The sequence below is a fragment of the Oncorhynchus mykiss genome, chromosome 3, assembly GCF_057628025.1.
Source record: "Oncorhynchus mykiss isolate SJ-2025 chromosome 3, ASM5762802v1, whole genome shotgun sequence".
Classification (NCBI taxonomy): Eukaryota; Metazoa; Chordata; class Actinopteri; order Salmoniformes; family Salmonidae; genus Oncorhynchus; species Oncorhynchus mykiss.
The window spans coordinates 30165299-30187547 of NC_143024.1; the positions used below are offsets into that span (position 1 = coordinate 30165299).

The window sequence follows — 22249 nt, forward strand, 5'->3', positions numbered from 1 at the left end:
ATATTAACAGTGACAGTGATATTAACAGTACAGTGATATTAACAGTACAGTGATATTAACAGTACATTGACAGTGACATTAACAGTACAGTGACAGTGATATTAACAGTACAGTGATATTAACAGTACAGTGACAGTGATATTAACAGTAAAGTGACAGTGATATTAACAGTACAGTGATATTAACAGTACAGTGATATTAACAGTACAGTGATATTAACAGTACAGTACAGTGATATTAACAGTGACAGTGATATTAACAGTACAGTACAGTGATATTAACAGTACAGTACAGTGCTATTAACAGTACAGTGATATTAACAGTGATATTAACAGTACAGTGATATTAACAGTACTGTGATATTAACAGTGAAATTAACAGTACAGTGATATTAACAGTACAGTGATATTAACAGTGATATTAACAGTACAGTGATATTAACAGGACAGTACAGTGATATTAACAGTACAGTACAGTGATATTAACAGTACAGTGATATTAACAGTACAGTGATATTAATAGTACAGTGATAATAAAAGTGACAGTGATATTAACAGTACAGTGATATTAACAGTACAGTGATATTAACAGTACAGTGATATTAACAGTACAGTGATATTAATAGTACAGTGATAATAAAAGTGACAGTGATATTAACAGTACAGTGATATTAACAGTACAGTGATATTAACAGTACAGCGACATTAACGGTACAGTGACTGTGATATTACAGGTACAGTGATATTAACAGTGACTGTGATATTAATGGTACAGTGATATTAACAGTACAGTGATATTAACAGTACATTGACAGTGACATTAACAGTACAGTGACAGTGATATTAACAGTACAGTGATATTAACAGTACAGTGACAGTGATATTAACAGTACATTGACAGTGATATTAACAGTACAGTGATATTAACAGTACATTGACAGTGATATTAACAGTACAGTGACAGTGGTATTAACAGTACAGTGATATTAACAATACAGTGATATTAACAGTACAGTGATATTAACAGTACAGTGACAGTGATATTAACAGTACAGTGACAGTGATATTAACAGTACAGTGATATTAACGGTACAGTGATATTAACAGTACATTGACAGTGATATTAACAGTACAGTGATATTAACAGTACATTGACAGTGATATTAACAGTACAGTGCAGTGATATTAACAGTACAGTGATATTAACAGTACAGTACAGTGATATTAACAGTACAGTACAGTGATATTAACAGTGATATTAACAGTACAGTACAGTGATATTAACAGTACAGTGATATTAACAGTGATATTAACAGTACAGTGATATTAACAGTACTGTGATATTAACAGTACAGTGACAGTGATATTAACAGTACAGTGACAGTGAAATTAACAGTACAGTGATATTAACGGTACAGTGATATTAACAGTACATTGACAGTGATATTAACAGTACAGTGATATTAACAGTGACAGTGATATTAACAGTACAGTGATATTAACAGTACAGTGATATTAACAGTACATTGACAGTGACATTAACAGTACAGTGACAGTGATATTAACAGTACAGTGATATTAACAGTACAGTGACAGTGATATTAACAGTAAAGTGACAGTGATATTAACAGTACAGTGATATTAACAGTACAGTGATATTAACAGTACAGTACAGTGATATTAACAGTGACAGTGATATTAACAGTACAGTACAGTGATATTAACAGTACAGTACAGTGCTATTAACAGTACAGTGATATTAACAGTGATATTAACAGTACAGTGATATTAACAGTACTGTGATATTAACAGTGAAATTAACAGTACAGTGATATTAACAGTACAGTGATATTAACAGTGATATTAACAGTACAGTGATATTAACAGGACAGTACAGTGATATTAACAGTACAGTACAGTGATATTAACAGTACAGTGATATTAACAGTACAGTGATATTAACAGTACAGTGATATTAATAGTACAGTGATAATAAAAGTGACAGTGATATTAACAGTACAGTGATATTAACAGTACAGTGATATTAACAGTACAGTGATATTAACAGTACAGTGATATTAATAGTACAGTGATAATAAAAGTGACAGTGATATTAACAGTACAGTGATATTAACAGTACAGTGATATTAACAGTACAGCGACATTAACGGTACAGTGACTGTGATATTACAGGTACAGTGATATTAACAGTGACTGTGATATTAATGGTACAGTGATATTAACAGTACAGTGATATTAACAGTACATTGACAGTGACATTAACAGTACAGTGACAGTGATATTAACAGTACAGTGATATTAACAGTACAGTGACAGTGATATTAACAGTACATTGACAGTGATATTAACAGTACAGTGATATTAACAGTACATTGACAGTGATATTAACAGTACAGTGACAGTGGTATTAACAGTACAGTGATATTAACAATACAGTGATATTAACAGTACAGTGATATTAACAGTACAGTGACAGTGATATTAACAGTACAGTGACAGTGATATTAACAGTACAGTGATATTAACGGTACAGTGATATTAACAGTACATTGACAGTGATATTAACAGTACAGTGATATTAACAGTACATTGACAGTGATATTAACAGTACAGTGACAGTGATATTAACAGTACAGTGATATTAACAGTGCAGTGACAGTGATATTAACAGTACAGTGACAGTGATATTAACAGTACAGTGATATTAACGGTACAGTGATATTAACAGTACAGTGATATTAACGGTACAGTGATATTAACGGTACAGTGATATTAACAGTACAGTGATATTAACAGTACAGTGATATTAACAGTACAGTGACAGTGATATTAACGGTACAGTGATATTAACAGTACAGTGATATTAACAGTACAGTGACAGTGATATTAACAGTACAGTGACAGTGATATTAACGGTACAGTGATATTAACAGTACAGTGACAGTGATATTAACAGTACAGTGACAGTGATATTAACAGTACAGTGATATTAACGGTACAGTGATATTAACAGTACAGTGATATTAACGGTACAGTGATATTAACGGTACAGTGATATTAACAGTACAGTGATATTAACAGTACAGTGATATTAACAGTACAGTGACAGTGATATTAACAGTACAGTGATATTAACAGTACAGTGACAGTGATATTAACAGTACAGTGACAGTGATATTAACGGTACAGTGATATTAACAGTACAGTGATATTAACGGTACAGTGATATTAACGGTACAGTGATATTAACAGTACAGTGATATTAACAGTACAGTGATATTAACAGTACAGTGACAGTGATATTAACAGTACAGTGACAGTGATATTAACGGTACAGTGATATTAACAGTACAGTGATATTAACAGTACAGTGACAGTGATATTAACGGTACAGTGAAATTAACAGTACAGTGATATTAACAGTACATTGACAGTGATATTAACAGTACAGTGACAGTGATATTAACAGTACAGTGATATTAACAGTACAGTGATATTAACAGTACATTGACAGTGATATTAACAGTACAGTGACAGTGATATTAACAGTGACAGTGATATTAACAGTACAGTGATATTAACAGTACAGTGATATTAACAGTACAGTGACAGTGATATTAACGGTACAGTGAAATTAACAGTGCAGTGATATTAACAGTACAGTGACAGTGATATTAACAGTACAGTGATATTAACAGTACATTGACAGTGATATTAACAGTACAGTGATATTAACAGTACATTGACAGTGATATTAACAGTACAGTGACAGTGATATTAACAGTACAGTGATATTAACAGTACAGTGACAGTGATATTAACAGTACAGTGACAGTGATATTAACAGTACAGTGACAGTGATATTAACGGTACAGTGATATTAACAGTACAGTGATATTAACAGTACAGTGACAGTGATATTAACGGTACAGTGAAATTAACAGTACAGTGATATTAACAGTACATTGACAGTGATATTAACAGTACAGTGACAGTGATATTAACAGTACAGTGATATTAACAGTACAGTGATATTAACAGTACATTGACAGTGATATTAACAGTACAGTGACAGTGATATTAACAGTGACAGTGATATTAACAGTACAGTGATATTAACAGTACAGTGACAGTGATATTAACAGTACAGTGATATTAACAGTACAGTGACAGTGATATTAACGGTACAGTGAAATTAACAGTGCAGTGATATTAACAGTACATTGACAGTGATATTAACAGTACAGTGATATTAACAGTACATTGACAGTGATATTAACAGTACAGTGACAGTGGTATTAACAGTACAGTGATATTAACAATACAGTGATATTAACAGTACAGTGATATTAACAGTACAGTGACAGTGATATTAACAGTACAGTGACAGTGATATTAACAGTACAGTGATATTAACGGTACAGTGATATTAACAGTACATTGACAGTGATATTAACAGTACAGTGATATTAACAGTACATTGACAGTGATATTAACAGTACAGTGCAGTGATATTAACAGTACAGTGATATTAACAGTACAGTACAGTGATATTAACAGTACAGTACAGTGATATTAACAGTGATATTAACAGTACAGTACAGTGATATTAACAGTACAGTGATATTAACAGTGATATTAACAGTACAGTGATATTAACAGTACTGTGATATTAACAGTACAGTGACAGTGATATTAACAGTACAGTGACAGTGAAATTAACAGTACAGTGATATTAACGGTACAGTGATATTAACAGTACATTGACAGTGATATTAACAGTACAGTGATATTAACAGTGACAGTGATATTAACAGTACAGTGATATTAACAGTACAGTGATATTAACAGTACATTGACAGTGACATTAACAGTACAGTGACAGTGATATTAACAGTACAGTGATATTAACAGTACAGTGACAGTGATATTAACAGTAAAGTGACAGTGATATTAACAGTACAGTGATATTAACAGTACAGTGATATTAACAGTACAGTGATATTAACAGTACAGTACAGTGATATTAACAGTGACAGTGATATTAACAGTACAGTACAGTGATATTAACAGTACAGTACAGTGCTATTAACAGTACAGTGATATTAACAGTGATATTAACAGTACAGTGATATTAACAGTACTGTGATATTAACAGTGAAATTAACAGTACAGTGATATTAACAGTACAGTGATATTAACAGTGATATTAACAGTACAGTGATATTAACAGGACAGTACAGTGATATTAACAGTACAGTACAGTGATATTAACAGTACAGTGATATTAACAGTACAGTGATATTAACAGTACAGTGATATTAATAGTACAGTGATAATAAAAGTGACAGTGATATTAACAGTACAGTGATATTAACAGTACAGTGATATTAACAGTACAGTGATATTAACAGTACAGTGATATTAATAGTACAGTGATAATAAAAGTGACAGTGATATTAACAGTACAGTGATATTAACAGTACAGTGATATTAACAGTACAGCGACATTAACGGTACAGTGACTGTGATATTACAGGTACAGTGATATTAACAGTGACTGTGATATTAATGGTACAGTGATATTAACAGTACAGTGATATTAACAGTACATTGACAGTGACATTAACAGTACAGTGACAGTGATATTAACAGTACAGTGATATTAACAGTACAGTGACAGTGATATTAACAGTACATTGACAGTGATATTAACAGTACAGTGATATTAACAGTACATTGACAGTGATATTAACAGTACAGTGACAGTGGTATTAACAGTACAGTGATATTAACAATACAGTGATATTAACAGTACAGTGATATTAACAGTACAGTGACAGTGATATTAACAGTACAGTGACAGTGATATTAACAGTACAGTGATATTAACGGTACAGTGATATTAACAGTACATTGACAGTGATATTAACAGTACAGTGATATTAACAGTACATTGACAGTGATATTAACAGTACAGTGACAGTGATATTAACAGTACAGTGATATTAACAGTGCAGTGACAGTGATATTAACAGTACAGTGACAGTGATATTAACAGTACAGTGATATTAACGGTACAGTGATATTAACAGTACAGTGATATTAACGGTACAGTGATATTAACGGTACAGTGATATTAACAGTACAGTGATATTAACAGTACAGTGATATTAACAGTACAGTGACAGTGATATTAACGGTACAGTGATATTAACAGTACAGTGATATTAACAGTACAGTGACAGTGATATTAACAGTACAGTGACAGTGATATTAACGGTACAGTGATATTAACAGTACAGTGACAGTGATATTAACAGTACAGTGACAGTGATATTAACAGTACAGTGATATTAACGGTACAGTGATATTAACAGTACAGTGATATTAACGGTACAGTGATATTAACGGTACAGTGATATTAACAGTACAGTGATATTAACAGTACAGTGATATTAACAGTACAGTGACAGTGATATTAACAGTACAGTGATATTAACAGTACAGTGACAGTGATATTAACAGTACAGTGACAGTGATATTAACGGTACAGTGATATTAACAGTACAGTGATATTAACGGTACAGTGATATTAACGGTACAGTGATATTAACAGTACAGTGATATTAACAGTACAGTGATATTAACAGTACAGTGACAGTGATATTAACAGTACAGTGACAGTGATATTAACGGTACAGTGATATTAACAGTACAGTGATATTAACAGTACAGTGACAGTGATATTAACGGTACAGTGAAATTAACAGTACAGTGATATTAACAGTACATTGACAGTGATATTAACAGTACAGTGACAGTGATATTAACAGTACAGTGATATTAACAGTACAGTGATATTAACAGTACATTGACAGTGATATTAACAGTACAGTGACAGTGATATTAACAGTGACAGTGATATTAACAGTACAGTGATATTAACAGTACAGTGATATTAACAGTACAGTGACAGTGATATTAACGGTACAGTGAAATTAACAGTGCAGTGATATTAACAGTACAGTGACAGTGATATTAACAGTACAGTGATATTAACAGTACATTGACAGTGATATTAACAGTACAGTGATATTAACAGTACATTGACAGTGATATTAACAGTACAGTGACAGTGATATTAACAGTACAGTGATATTAACAGTACAGTGACAGTGATATTAACAGTACAGTGACAGTGATATTAACAGTACAGTGACAGTGATATTAACGGTACAGTGATATTAACAGTACAGTGATATTAACAGTACAGTGACAGTGATATTAACGGTACAGTGAAATTAACAGTACAGTGATATTAACAGTACATTGACAGTGATATTAACAGTACAGTGACAGTGATATTAACAGTACAGTGATATTAACAGTACAGTGATATTAACAGTACATTGACAGTGATATTAACAGTACAGTGACAGTGATATTAACAGTGACAGTGATATTAACAGTACAGTGATATTAACAGTACAGTGACAGTGATATTAACAGTACAGTGATATTAACAGTACAGTGACAGTGATATTAACGGTACAGTGAAATTAACAGTGCAGTGATATTAACAGTACATTGACAGTGATATTAACAGTACAGTGACAGTGATATTAACAGTACAGTGATATTAACAGTACAGTGACAGTGATATTAACAGTACAGTGATATTAACAGTACAGTGACAGTGATATTAACGGTAAAGTGACAGTGATATTAACAGTACAGTGACAGTGATATTAACAGTACAGTGATATTAACAGTACAGTGACAGTGATATTAACGGTAAAGTGACAGTGTACTTAAGGTTTATTAGGCAGCGGTGAAAGGCCTGAAGTCCATAACTCTGATGCCCATAACTCAGTGTGAGTGCATGTATGTATCTGCGTGTGTGTGCATGTGTGTGTGCGTGCTTGCGTTTGTGTGTGTAGGCAGCAGCCAGGAAGCTGAATCCCCAGCCCCAGGTTCCCCCCACCTTGCACGAGAGGATCCTGGATGAGATCAAATCTGAGAGGAAACTGAGACCTGTCTCTCCTGATGTGATCCGCAGGAGCAGGCTGGGTGAGTGACACCTCTCTATGTCTTTCTCTCTCTCTCTCTCTCTCTCTCTCTCTCTCTCTCTCTTTCTCTGTCTCGGTCTCTCTCTCTCTCTCTCTCGCTCTCTCTCTCATTCTTACATTCTTACTCTCCCTCTCTCTCTCTCTCACACACACACACACACACACACACACACACACACACACACACACACACACACACACACACACACACACACACACACTCCACACACACACACACACACACACTCATTGTGAGAAGTTGAAGTATGTTGTGATATGCACTTTCACGGGTGCTGGGCATTGGCATGAATGAAAGACACAAGTTGAATCATACTTTCTTTCATTGGTTTGAACAATGTTTCCACCCAGCCAAGTTACTGTTCTTGGATGCCTGTGCTGTTTGGCGTTACAGCTCTGCTTGTAATACAGCTTAAACATACATCTTGTCTGGTGTTATGCTAAGTACCTGTATTGACTATAACCAAACCAAACCTTAGAATCGGAAAAGAGAATGTATTTTATTTAGTTATTATGCTAATGATTTCTCACCATTGGCTATGCACTTTCTACTGACTACGTTCATCATTGTACATTTTCTAACATACAGTACTGTCCTGCACTACGGACAGCTGCCAGACATGTCGGCAGATGATGTCTTTCTTCTTGCTAACTTAATATATATCTTCCGTCCGTATTCCTCCTACGGACAGCTTAATAACTCTGTAACACCATCATTGTTTCTCTTGCAGTAATTCGGCCTCTTAGCATGTCTCAAAGTTTTGACTTGTCAGGTAAAGATCTGTCCGGTTACCTGGCTGTTTCTTTACATCTCTATCTATCGTGGTTGTTGTCCATCTGCCCAAGCTACAGCACGCACATTAATGCTCTCATCTCATGCTTCTTCATGCTTCCGTGGTGGTGTTGATGGTTGGCTTGGTTGGCTCTGCACCGCAGCAGTGGGCTCTCTGGTTGTGATGTCAGGATGTCAGACACTGGTCAGGATGAGAACTGTCAAGCGCAGAAGGGAGGTTGATGGCTTCCTTCACATCAGCAACTCCCTCTTAGACAACCTCAGCGTATCTTTCAATCATTCTGAACCTTAGTTAAATTATTATGACACTTGTTTTTGAATCTCCACATGGAATGTGGAAGGGCTTAATGATCTACTCAGACTAAGCCCCGGGATAATGTAAAGTTAGATGTAGCCTTACATACCATAGACAGTTGTGAAAAAGACTAAGGTAGATGTGACTCAAACAGGCCAACGTGTTTATTCACTGCCTGTCACTACAGTACATTTCTGATAATGAACTATTTCTCGAAGGCACACTTGCTGACGTCAAAAGCAGCTGTTTTTCTGCATCTCCACACAGCTGGTGCTCATTGTTCTCAGTCCCTCAGGAGGAATTGTAAAACAGTATTTTCCTTGTCTAAATGCTTGAGTAATGCTCACTTCAAATGTTAAAAAATTCTGGGATTAGTTTAAACTAATTAGATCTTCCTACATTTTTCTCTAGTCTATTGTTGCGCTTGGAATGAAACCTACAGTACGTTAAAAACATATTTGATATTGATAAGTCAGTAGCATATAGCCAGTAGAGACAACAGAGCTCCTGCCTTTCAAACTCCCACTGAATAATCTATTAATAGAATTCTGCATCTGGGCCTTTTTCTTTTCCATACTAAAATAAATCAGAGAAAGAGTTGCCTTAGCTAAAGAACTCCATTACTCAGAAATTCACATTACAAACAACCAAGACGTGCATAACTACCTTCCTCGGTTTTCTAGAAAATGACGGTCCTCCTCACACGAAGCAGTTGTTAATCTTGGAAAGTGAGTCTGCAGAATTTAATCAGAGGTGGGATCAGAGAGCAGCGTAGACAGGAGCTGTCGTCACACACACACACATACACACACACGCACGCACACATGCAGAACACACACACACACCTGTCGGCTCCCAGCTCTATTCAACACAAAAAAGCACATTCTCACAAAGACATCAGTGTATCTCCAACATCGCCTGCATTGGTCATTTAGCACTTCTGATTAACTTACAGTATATGGCTGTTTTTAAAACAGATAAGAAGAGGATGCCTTCTGTTTTATAAGGTTGTACTGCAGTGGTTACCCAAAAATGTCATCACATCCTCTAGTGAGATAGATAGCCAATGAATTTACATTGGTGACACTGAAAATAATTTATAATAATCTACACTCTTACTCTTGTATGTGTCAACGCTTCCTGTTGTGGGCAGAGTATCTGAACTTTCAGATTGGCTGTGCTTGACATTTCTCCCACTGATCCCAGCGTCTTTCATCACATCAGAGGCAATTTTACCCTTTGCTCAACTAGTTGGTTCAATTTATTGTTGTGTAGCTTTAATGTGTGTGTGTGTGTGTTATGTGTATGTGTTTGTGCGTGCGTGCGTTTGTGAGTGTGTATGTGATGGTTGGCTATCTGAACTTCATTGCAGCTGGGTACTTATCCCCTTACTTTGTGGCCAGATTCTCCAATACCAGTCAAATGACAGGCTATGTTTGGGGATAGGGATAAACTATTAGTACAATCTGTCCTATCATATTTAAGGAAGTGTTCCCTTTTAGGTGGAGGCATATACTACAGCACTCCACAGTTGATCCTTACACGTCAAGGTAAAGTATGTGGAGTGGTTTGGCTCTGTTTATGTGACTAGCAACTTGTGTGCTGCAACACATAATGTTAGCCCTGTTTCATTTGTCTGCCTATTTGGCTGTATCCTAACACTACTGCTTATGCCTCGACTAAAATAGACTGAATTATACTATATCGACAAATATAGTTTACAGAAACCAGTGCTTTACAATGTTTTTACTTTTGACTGACACTGAGCATAGTGCCAGAAATGGTGGATGTTTAATCTGCTCTAGTTTAAACCTGGATCCTAGGACCAGTCAGTCTTCTCCCAGGCAGGCAGGTTTAGAAGCTCCAGGACAGCAGTACAGGAGGAGGGCCTTGGCCTCCCACTGAGGTAATGAGGTCATATTTGAGACTTTTTCCAAAAGAGGTATTCACATTCTCTCCTTTTCACAGAGAGGGAGAGAAAGTGAGAGAGCGAGAGAAGGAGAGAGAAAGAAAGAGAGGGAGACGGAGAGAGAGAGAGAGCCTGGCAAGGCCTCAATGCACCCATAGATCAGAGCTGCCTCTGCTACTGATCTGCTGTTATCTGCTGTTTCCAGCACTCTCTTCTCCATCCCTTCCTCTGTCACGCCTCCTTCCCTATTTTATTTGTCTTTTTCTTAGGGGGAGAAGTTGTCAATGAGGCTAGGAGGGAGGGAGTCAGCTAGGGTTAGGGTTTCATTAGAATCCTGCTCAGTCCAGGTCTTAAAGGGTAGTGAAAGTAGAATCCATGTTGTGTGTATAACACCAGGCTGCTTCTCCATCTCTCCTCAACTCACACTCCCTCCTCCCTACCGCTGGTGTGTTCCCCTCGGGTCTGTTCAGGACTGTGCAACGTTACCGAACACTAAAATAGAAATGTATCACATAGAATAGATATGTTTGTCTGTCCTGTGGAGCTGGTAATTCTGTTCCCAGCTCTATTCATGACATTTCTATCTGCAGCGTTCAGTATAGTTAGGGTATTTGAGCTGTCCTCTGTCTGATCAGTCTTCTTGTGACAACCTCTCTGTCCAGATGTGTCCAGCCCTGATGGCCGCAGGAAGACTACCAGCACCATGACCCTCAGCAGTCTGTCCAATGGGAGGCCAGGGACACCAGAGGGTGGAGCCCAGGCCTTATGTCAGAGGAAGAGGCTGAAAGCGCCTACCCTGTCAGAACTGGACAGCTCCGACTCTGACGTAAGTGTGTGTGTATAAGTGTGTGTATGTGTGTGTGTTTTGTGCTCGCATGTGCATTTGTCTGTGTGTGTGTGTGAGTGTCTTCTGGTAGTTGACATCAGTATACAGTTGAAGTCGGAGGTTTACATAACCTTAGGTTGGAGTCATTAAAACTAATTTTTCAACCACTCCACAAATCTCTTGTTGACAAACTATAGTTTTGGCAATTCGGTTAGGACATCTACATTGTGCATGACACAAGTAATTTTTCCAAAAACTGTTTACAGACCGATTATTTCACTTATAATTCACTGTATCACAATTCCAATGGGTCAGAAGTTTACATGCACTAAGTTGACTCTGCCTTTAAACAGCTTGGAAAATTCCAGAAAATTATGTCATGGCTTTAGAAGCTTCTGTTAGGCTAATTGACATAGTTTGAGTCAATTGGAGGTGTACCTGTGGATGTATTTCAAGGCCTACCTTCAAACTCAGTGCCTCTTTGCTTGACATCAAAAAATCAAAATAAATCAGCCAAGACCTCAGAAAAAAATTGTAGACATCCACAAGTCTGGTTCATCCTTGGGAGCATTTCCAAATGCCTGAAGGTGCCACGCTCATCTGTACAAACAATAGTAAGCAAGTATAAACACCATGGGACCATGCAGTCGTCATACCACTCAGGAAGGAGACGCGTTCTGTCTCCAAGAGATTAATGTACTTTGGTGTGAAAGGTGCAAATCAATCCCAGAACAACAGCAAAAGACCTTGTGATGCTGGAGGAAACAGGTACAAAAGTATCTATATCCACAGTAAAATGAGTCCTATATCGACATAACCTGAAAGGCCGCTTTGCTGCAGGAGGGACTGGTGCACTTCACAAAATAGATGGCATCATGAGATAGGAAAATTATGTGGATATATTGAAGCAACATCTCAAGTCATCAGTCAGGAAGTTAAAGCTTGGTCACAAATAGGTATTCCAAATGGACAATGAACCCAAGCATACTGTTGTGATAAGACATGCTATTCTATAAAATAATTTATCCGTAATTAATATTACCTGATTGAGCTAATCATGTAAATGTAATTAACTAGAGAGTCGGGGCACCACGAAATAATATTTATAGAGCTGTTATCTTCCGAATAAACTCTTAAAGACCTAGCAATATTTTACATCAATAGCAGTCAATATTAATTATCATCATAATTCAGTCTCATCTGAAAGTTGTAAATTCTTGGTTATCTGCACGAACCCTGGCTAACAAGTTAAATCAGCAATGCAAAATTGGGTTTAATTATTTATTTACTAAATACCTAACTAATCTCACAGAATTACACATACACATAATTAAATCATAACTTGATTACAAATGACGTCATAAAGGAAAATGTCCCTGGCGGGAGGAACAGATTTGACAGCTGGTTACACAAAAGAAAAAGGGCTGGGTTTGAGTGAAAGAGCGGGAAGACTGAGGAACAAAGGGCGAAGCTGTGCTATCGTAAATACAGAATCTTATGCATTCTAAATTACCGCCCGTTTGGAAAAGGAAAATGCAATAAATATTTACTCTGAGCTGCGCTTCGGTAGGTTGGTGGTAGATGGAAGGCCGTGTTGCCCAACCGAGTCCTTTGTCCTTTGAAGAATGTCTCTGGTTGTCAACTGGACACGTTGTAGTAACGTCGTTGTGTGATAGACGGGATACTCAGTCTGTTCCTTCCTAACCCTCGTTTGCAGCGGCTGTTGCTAACTCAACGGCTAGGAGGTATCACTTCTGTAGTGAATAAGAGTTCAAAGTTCATACCATTCGCAACCAAAGCTCACGCTGATGTTGGCTTCGTTCTGTAGTTATTATCTGAACCATTCTGACATCGGACCGTCGTCCTCACATCCTCGGAACAGGAGGTTATATTGTCGTCAAGGGCTTATATAGGAAGGGAGAGGAGGTCGTGTTTGAAAGGTTTTATAGCCCATGTCCCTTCACAGGGGCGGGCCACTGATTGAGCAGAGCCTTATGAAAACCCAAATCTCACATTTTAGAATCTAAAATCACATTTCATCCCATCACGAATAATTTCATATTCAAACATTTAAATTGAACAACAATTCCATGTGAAGCCGATAACTCTGATGTGTAGACTTTCCACTGTCATCTTATCATCGATGAGAATGTCTCAGATGACAACCGAACTGACATCATATTCATTAAGTACCACCGCATATGTTCAATTGGTCGGATTACCATAGTTCATTCCCCCCCACCTTCTGATGTTCCCAGAATCTCTATGTTAACCAAGGGTTTTCCCAATGTATCATCAGTAGGGTAGAGAGAAGAAAAAGGGGGAAAGAGGTATTTATGACTGTCATAAACCTACCCCCAGACCAACGTCATGACAATACTTCCAAAGTTGTGGCAAAATGGCTTAAGGACAACAAAGTCAAATATTGGAGTGGCCATCACAAAGCCCTGACCGCAATCCTATAGAACATTTGTGGGCAGAATTGACAAAGCGTGTGTAAGCAATGAGCCCACAAACCTGACCCAGTTACAGGTCTCCTAGCTCTGCCAGGAGGAATGGGCCAATATTCACCCAACTTATTGTGGAAAGCTTGTGGAAGGCTACCCGAAACGTTTGACCCATGTTAACGATTTAAAGGCAACGCTACCAAATACTAATTGAGTGTATGTAAACTTCTGACCCACTGGGAATGTGATGAAAGAAATAAAAGCTGAAATAAATCATTCTCTCTACAATTATTCTGACATTTCACATTCTTAAAATAAAATGGTGATCCTAACTGACCCAAGACAGGGAATTTTTACTAGGATTAAATGTCAGGATTTATGAAAAACTGAGTTTAAATGCATTTGGCTAAGGTGTATGTAAACCTCCGACTTCAACTGTACATCCTACAGCACTGCTCTCTGTTGTTCCCCCTACAGGATGACATCACCATTGGGGGTCGAAGGTCAGCCAGCAGCTCCAGTGTCTCTACATCGGTGGTAGATGACACATCTCCAGAGTCTGTACTGGGCAGGAAGAGTGAGTTGACCAGAAGGCCAGAGTTAGGGTTGGGGTTAGAGTTCAAACAGGGTATGGACATGAAGCTAGGGTTTATTTATTTTGTGGTATCCAATTGGTAGTTACAGTCTTGTCTCATCGCTGCAACTCTTGTACGGACTCGGGAGAGGCGAAAGTCGAGAGCCATGCGTCCTCCGAAACACAACCCAGCCAAACCTCACTGCTTCTTGACACAATGCCGGCTTAACCTGGAAGCCAGCCTCACCAATGTGTTGGAGGATCACCTGGCGGCCGTGACAGCGTGCATTGCGCCCGGCCCGCCACAGGAGTCGCTAGTGCCCGATGGGACAAAAACATCCCTGCCGGCCAAACCAGGATGACGATGGGCCAATTGTGTGCCGCCCCATGGGTCTCCCCATCGCGGCCGCCTGCGACAGAGCCTGGACTCAAACCAGGATCTCTAGTGGCACAGCTAACACTGGGATGCAGTGCCTTAGACCACTGCACCACTCGGGAGGCGATGAAGCTATTGTTAAAGTTATCATGGAGATCCTAGAATTCTATATGTAATTCTATGCTTTCACAGCTCTTAGCTGTTCACCTGACAGCTCTTCTATGCTGAGACTAATGCTGTCAAAGAGAGTGTTCTCAGTCAACTTAACTGGTAATATAAGGGTTACAGTACTATGTAAAAGTATATCACACATATCCTCTCTCCCCCCACCCCCAGCTCCACCCATGTTCCTGCCCATCTCCTCCACCCCCCAGCCTGAGAGAAGGCAGGCCCCCCAGAGGAGACACTCCATTGAGAAGGAAACACCCACCAATGTACGGCAGTTCATACCCCCATCCAGACAGAGCTCCAAGTCTCTGGTGAGTAACAGAAGAGAACAAGGAAAAGAGAAGAGTTTATCAATCTGGAGAAAATGAGCACATTGGACATTTTGGTTCCTGAATAGTGTGTCAGTTTGTCTTGTGTTCATCAGCCTCCTTCTTCTTTCTGTTCGGTGATGTAAGATGCTCCTAACACCCCACCTCCAATCCCCCCACCTCTTCTCCCCCACACACCCCTGGCCTCCCCCTCTTCATACACCTCTATAACCCCTGTCCTCCCCCTCCTCCATACACCTCTATAACCCCTGTCCTCCCCCTCCCCCTCCTCCATACACCTCTATAACCCCTGTCCTCCCCCTCCTCCATACACCTCTATAACCCCTGTCCTCCCCCTCTTCATACACCTCTATAACCCCTGTCCTCCCCCTCCTCCATACACCTCTATAACCCCTGTCCTCCCCCTCCCCCTCCTCCATACACCTCTATAACCCCTGTCCTCCCCCTCCTCCATACACCTCTATAACCCCTGTCCTCCCCCTCCCCCCCTCCTCCATACACCTCTATAACCCCTGTCCTCCCCCTCCTCCATACACCTCTATAACCCCTGTCCTCCCCCTCTCCATATACCTCTATAACCCCTGTCCTCACCCTCTTCCATACACCTCTATAACCCCTGACCTCCCCCTCTTCCATTTACCTCTATAACCCCTGTCCTCCCCCTCTTCCATCCACCTCTATAACCCCTGTCCTCGCCTCCTCCATACACCTCTATAACCCCTGTCCTCCCCCTCCTCCATACACCTCTATAACCCCTGTCCTCGCCTCCTCCATACACCTCTATAACCCCTGTCCTCTCCCTCCTCCATACACCTCTATAACCCCTGTCCTCCCCCTCTTCCATACACCTCTATAACCCCTGTTCTCCCCCTCCTCCATCCCCCTCTATAACCCTTGTCCTTCTCAGGTCGGGAGGATAGCCCATCATCTGTTCCCCTGGACCCCCCTCCTCCTCCACTCCCCTCCCTCCACCCTCCACCCCTTACGGAGCTCCTACCCTGTCGAGGTGTTTGTCTTGGGCATGGTGTGGTCTGCCCTGTCTGCTCTGTGCAGGGGAAGAAAGCCTGTCAAGGTTTGCCAGTCGCCCCTTATGTCCCTGCTGGCGCATCGTAGTTCATCATCATCTCTTCTAATGCTTCCTGCTTTCCTAGAGACCCATCCCTCAGCCCAGGACTGTTGCTGTTTTCATAGAAAGCTCTTCAGTTTAGGTGTGATTGTCATTATGCATTTTGACAGTCAACAGCATCCCTCGCTGGCGCACCAATCATTTCATCATACTCAGCTTTCCTCCATTTAACCATAGTTATAGTTGTTGTGCTTGCAAGCATCATGTAGCCTAGCGAGCCACTGCCAATTAAAACAATGCTCTAGATAAATTAAGTCCTTCATTTTGTGTATACTGTATATAACCTACTGTTGTTCAGTAGCAAGTATAAACTCCCTGTTTTTTGTTATTGTTGATACTCCCTAGGCTCTCCCCTCCCTCCCTGTCTCTGGGCCAGAGACAATGCAGCCCACTGTATCTCTGTGTGTCATAAGATCAGCAGCAGGAGCCGCAGCAGCATTAGAATCACAGTATGTTAATGGTTCTTCTGGGAATGAGAAACATTAGATGGGTACAATTTTTTAAAACTTTGAATAGAGACACATTATTCAGAAACATTATTGGAACAACACCAGGATGACCAGTAATTGCAGCAGCAGCAATAGACCTGGGGTACTGTTGAATATACAGTTGAAGTCGGAAGTTTGCATACACCTTAGCCAAATACATTTAAACTCAGTTTTCACAATTCCTGACATTTAATCCTAGTAAAGATTCCCTGTCTTAGGTCAGTTAGGATCACCACTTTATTTTAAGAATGTGAAATGTCAGAATAATAGTAGAGAGAATTATTTATTTCAGCTTTTATTTCTTTCATCACATTCCCAGTGGGTCAGAAGTTTGCATACACTCAATTCGTTTTTGGGAGCATTGCCTTTAAATTGTTAACTTGGGTCAAACATTTCGGGTAGCCTTCCACAAGCTTCCCACAATAAGTTGGGTGAATTTTGGCCCATTCCTCCTGACAGAGCTGGTGTAACTGAGTCAGGTTTGTGGGCCTCCTTGCTCGCACACACTTTTTCAGTTCTGCCTACAAATGTTCTATAGGATTGAGGTCAGGGCTTTGCCACTCCAATACCTTGACTTTGTTGTCCTTAAGCCATTTTCCACAACTTTGGAAGTCATTGGGGTCATTGTCCATTTGGAAGACCCATTTGCGACCAAGCTTGAACTTCCTGACAGATGTTTTGAGATGTTGCTTCAATATATCCACATAATTTCCCTTCCCTACCTCATGATGCAGTCCCTCCTGCAGCAAAGCACCCCCGCAACATGATGCTGCCTCCCCCGTGCTTCACGGTTGGGATGATGTTCTTCGGCTTGCAAGCCTCCCCCCTTTTCTTCCAAACATAATGATGGTCATTATGGCCAAACAGTTCTATTTTAGTTTCTTCAGACCAGAGGACATTTCTCCAAAAAGTATGATCTTTGTCCCCATGTGCAGTTGCAAACCGTATTCTAGATTTTTTATTGCGTTTTTTGAGCAGTTGCTTCTTCCTTGCTTAGCGGCCTTTCAGGTCATGTCGATATAGGGTTCGTTTTACTGTGGATATAGATCATTTTGTACCTGTTTCCACCAGCATCTTCACAAGGTCCTTTTCTTTTGTTCCCAAGGATGAACCAGACTTGTGGAGGTCTACAATTTTTTTCTGAGGTCTCTGAGTTCGTGCTTCTACACCTGCATTGCTTGCTGTTTGGGGTTTTAGGCTGGGTTTCTGTACAGCACTTTGAGATTTCAGCTGATGTACGAAGGGCTATATAAATAAATTTGATTTGATATGATTTGGCTGATTTCTTTTGATTTTCCCATGATGTCAAGCAAAGAGGTACTGAGTTTGAAGGTAGGCCTTGAAATACATCCACAGGTACACCTCCAATTGACTCAAATTATGTCAATTAGCCTATCAGAAGCTTCTAAAGCCATGACATCATTTTCTTTCAACTTAGTGTATGTAAACGTCTGATCCACTGGAATTGTGATACAGTGAATTTCAGTAAACAATTGTTGGAAAAATTACTTGTGTCATGTACGAAGTAGATGTCCTAACCGACTTGCTAAAACTGTAGTTTGTTAACAAGAAATTTGTGGAGTGGTTGTAAAACAAGTTTTAATGACTCCAACCTAAGTGTATGTAAACTTCCGACTTCAACTGTAGCATCTCCGTGGTCTCACTGCAGGCTTATTTATTGAAGTCAGAAACAGGCAGAAAGAAGCAGAAAACCAACCGCAACCCCAGCTACAGAGCAGAGGGGCCTTGTCTATTTTTAGGTTGTCAAGACCTTTAAGTGAATCAGAACTAAGTAGAGGATTTAAGATGGCGCCGTAGAGGGCCTCCCGGGTGGCGCATTGGTCTAGGGCACGGCATCGCAGCGCTAGCTGTGCCACCAGAGACTCTGCGTTTGCGCCCAGGCTCTGTCGCAGCCGGCCACGACCGGGAGGTCCGTGGGGCGACGCACAATTGGTCTAGCGTCGCCCGGGTTACGGAGGGTTTGGCCGGTAGGGATATCCCTGTCTCATCGCGCACCAGCGACTCCTGTGGCGGGCCGGGCGCAGTGCACGCTAACCAAGGTAGCCAGGTGCACGGTGTCTTCTCCGACACATTGGTGCGGCTGGCTTCCGGGTTGGAGGCTCGCTGTGTTAAGAAGCAGTGCGGCTTGGTTGGGTTGTGTTTTGGAGGACGCATGGCTTTCGACCTTCGTCTATCACAGGCCCGTACGGGAGTTGTAGAGATGAGACAATATAGTAATTACTAACAATTGGATACCACGAAATTGGGGAGAAAAAGGGGGGTAAAATAAAAAAAATAATTAAAAAAAGATGTCGCCGGAGCAGAAGGCAGACGTTTTACGTGCCCCCAACTGATTGTATTTTTTGGTTTGTTTATCTACGTTGTTTGTAACTTGTTTTTTGACTCTTTTTGTACATAATGTTGCCGCTACCATCTCTTATGACCGAAAATAACTTCTAGACATCAGGACTGCAATTACTCACCATGGACTAGCAGAATACTTTTTCTTCTTTCACAACTCTGACGAGCCCGAGGCGGAGGATATATGGCTCCCTCAGGACAGGCCCTGACCCCAGTGATCTGCGTGAAGAGGAGGCGGAGAAAGAGAGGCCGGAGGGCGGGCTGCCTTCTGAGAAATCGGAGACAATTAAATAAACCCCCACTCCCCTCAATTCTGCAAGCAAACATGCAATCTTTGGACAATAAAATGGACGAGTTATTGGGAAGATTAAAGTACCAACAGGACATTAAAAACTGTAACATCTTATGCTTCACGGAGTCGTGTCTGAACAACGACAATATCAACATACATCTGGCTGGTTATACTATGTACCGGCAGGATAGAACAGCAGCATCTGGTAAGACAAGGGGCGGCAGTCTATGTATTTTTGTAAACAACAGCTGGTGCACGATATCTAAGGAAGTTTCAAGCTATTGCTCGCCTGAGGTAGAGTTTTTCATAATTATTCAAGCGAATTCTACATAAAAAATTCTAACTTATTTGATATATGGAGGATCTTGAACCCTACGGGTAGGGAATACTCCTTTTACTCTTATGTTCACAAAGTTTATTGTGAGGTTGAATCCTCAGCTCCTCACAGAACCAGGCTGCCAGGAGTAGGCAAAACAGAGGAAAATTGGTAGAACTGGAGGGACAAATTCACCTACTGGATAGGGAGAATGCTAGCCATCCATCTATGGAGAAACATTAAAAGATTACCTCTTTAAAAGTTGTATATAATAAGATTCTCTCAGCTAAAATTGCTAAATCTTTTCTATATGCCAAGCAAAAATATTTTGAGTTTGGTGACAAACCACACAAATCACTCGCCAGACAACTTCGAAAAAATGTGAATGGCCGAATGATTCACAAAGTTAAATCTGCATCTCGGGAATTACTCTCTTCCCCCAAAGACATCAATGACAGATTCTGTCAGTTTTATGAGACTCTATATACATCTAAAGCGGATCCTAACCCCTTAATTATGCAAAACTTTTTGGAGGACTGTAATCTTCCTGCCCTGTACCAGGAAGATTCTAACTTCCTGAATAAGGAAATATCTCTTGAAGAAATTTGAGAAATAATTATATCTCTAAAGAGTGGCAAGACCCCGGGCCCAGATGGATACCCTGGTGAATTCTATAAAACATTCAGCGACATGCTCTCTCCCTACCTGCACAAAATGTTGGTTCAGGCCAATGAGGATGGAGCTCTCCCACCTACTTTGGATGAGGCGTTCATTACAGTTATTCATAAGAAGGGTAAAGATCCGGAAGAGGTAGGGTCATACAGGCCAATATCTCTGCTTAATACAGACCAAAAGATTTTAGCAAAAACTCTGGCTAACAGGCTTAGCACTTTAATTGGCAAATTGGTCCATTCGGACCAGACCGGCTTTATCCCTAACAGAAACTCATTCTTCAATCTCAGGCGCCTCTTCAATATTATGTATTCTCAGAGGTTACTCAACGTGGACCTTGCCGTTATATCTCTTGACGCTGAAAAGACCTTTGACCAAGTTGAGTGGTCCCATCTATTCAAGGCCCTACAGAAATGTAATATTGGAGATGGGTTCATAAATTCGGATCCAGCTTTTATATAGGAACCCCTGTGCGAGAATACTCACTAACCAATCATTGTCTCCCCGATTTAACCTTTACAGAGGGACAAAGCAGGATTGTGCGCTGTCGCCTATGCTCTTCGCCCTAATTATTGAACCTCTCGCTCAGGCGATCAGATCTCATGCAGGAATACACGGCAATAATACTAAAGATACTCTAAATAAGATTTACCTATACGCAGATGACATCCTCCTCTATGTAACAGATACCCAAGATAGTATTCCAGCCATTCTTGATGTGATTCATTTGTTCTCGGGATACAGAATAAATTGGAACAAGAGCGAATTAATGCCCATACGGTTGCAAAACACCTCTTGGCTAGAACATCTTCCAGTTAGGTACATTTTTCTGAAGATAACTTACCTAGGAATTGTAGTTACCAAACAATACTCCTCACTATTTAAAGAGAATTTCCCCTCTCTGATGCAAAAACTCAAGGCAAACATACAATTTTGGAGAACTCTCCCAATTTCTCTGCTCAAAAGAATTAATGCCATTAAAATGGTCTTCCTCCCATAACTGCTCTATCTATACCAGAACATCCCAGTATTTATACATAAATCCGTTCGTAAACAACTGGACTCAATTATCCATTCATCTGTGATTATAAAACACACAGGATAGGTAAAAAAACACCTCTGTAAATCCAAGATGGAAGGAAGGAGGATTGTCTCTTCCAAATGTTA

The 22249-nt window shown here is 39.8% G+C and overlaps 1 protein-coding gene across 8 annotated transcripts in view; it reads left to right on the forward strand.

Moving 5' to 3' along the window:
- Positions 1–22249, forward strand: part of LOC110511301 (protein spire homolog 1) — a 70931-nt gene that overhangs the window by 40868 nt on the left and 7814 nt on the right. Inside the window, exons 8-14 of one of the 8 annotated variants that reach the window (XM_036970942.2) lie at positions 7964–8093; positions 8842–8883; positions 10701–10748; positions 11770–11933; positions 14858–14957; positions 15667–15809; positions 16735–16899. In XM_036970942.2, coding sequence (XP_036826837.2) covers positions 7964–8093; positions 8842–8883; positions 10701–10748; positions 11770–11933; positions 14858–14957; positions 15667–15809; positions 16735–16899 — 792 coding nt within the window. The remainder of the gene's footprint in view (positions 1–7963; positions 8094–8841; positions 8884–10700; positions 10749–11769; positions 11934–14857; positions 14958–15666; positions 15810–16734; positions 16900–22249) is intronic. The other 7 variants (XM_036970948.2, XM_036970965.2, XM_036970955.2 and 4 more) reach the window with 7 other exon arrangements.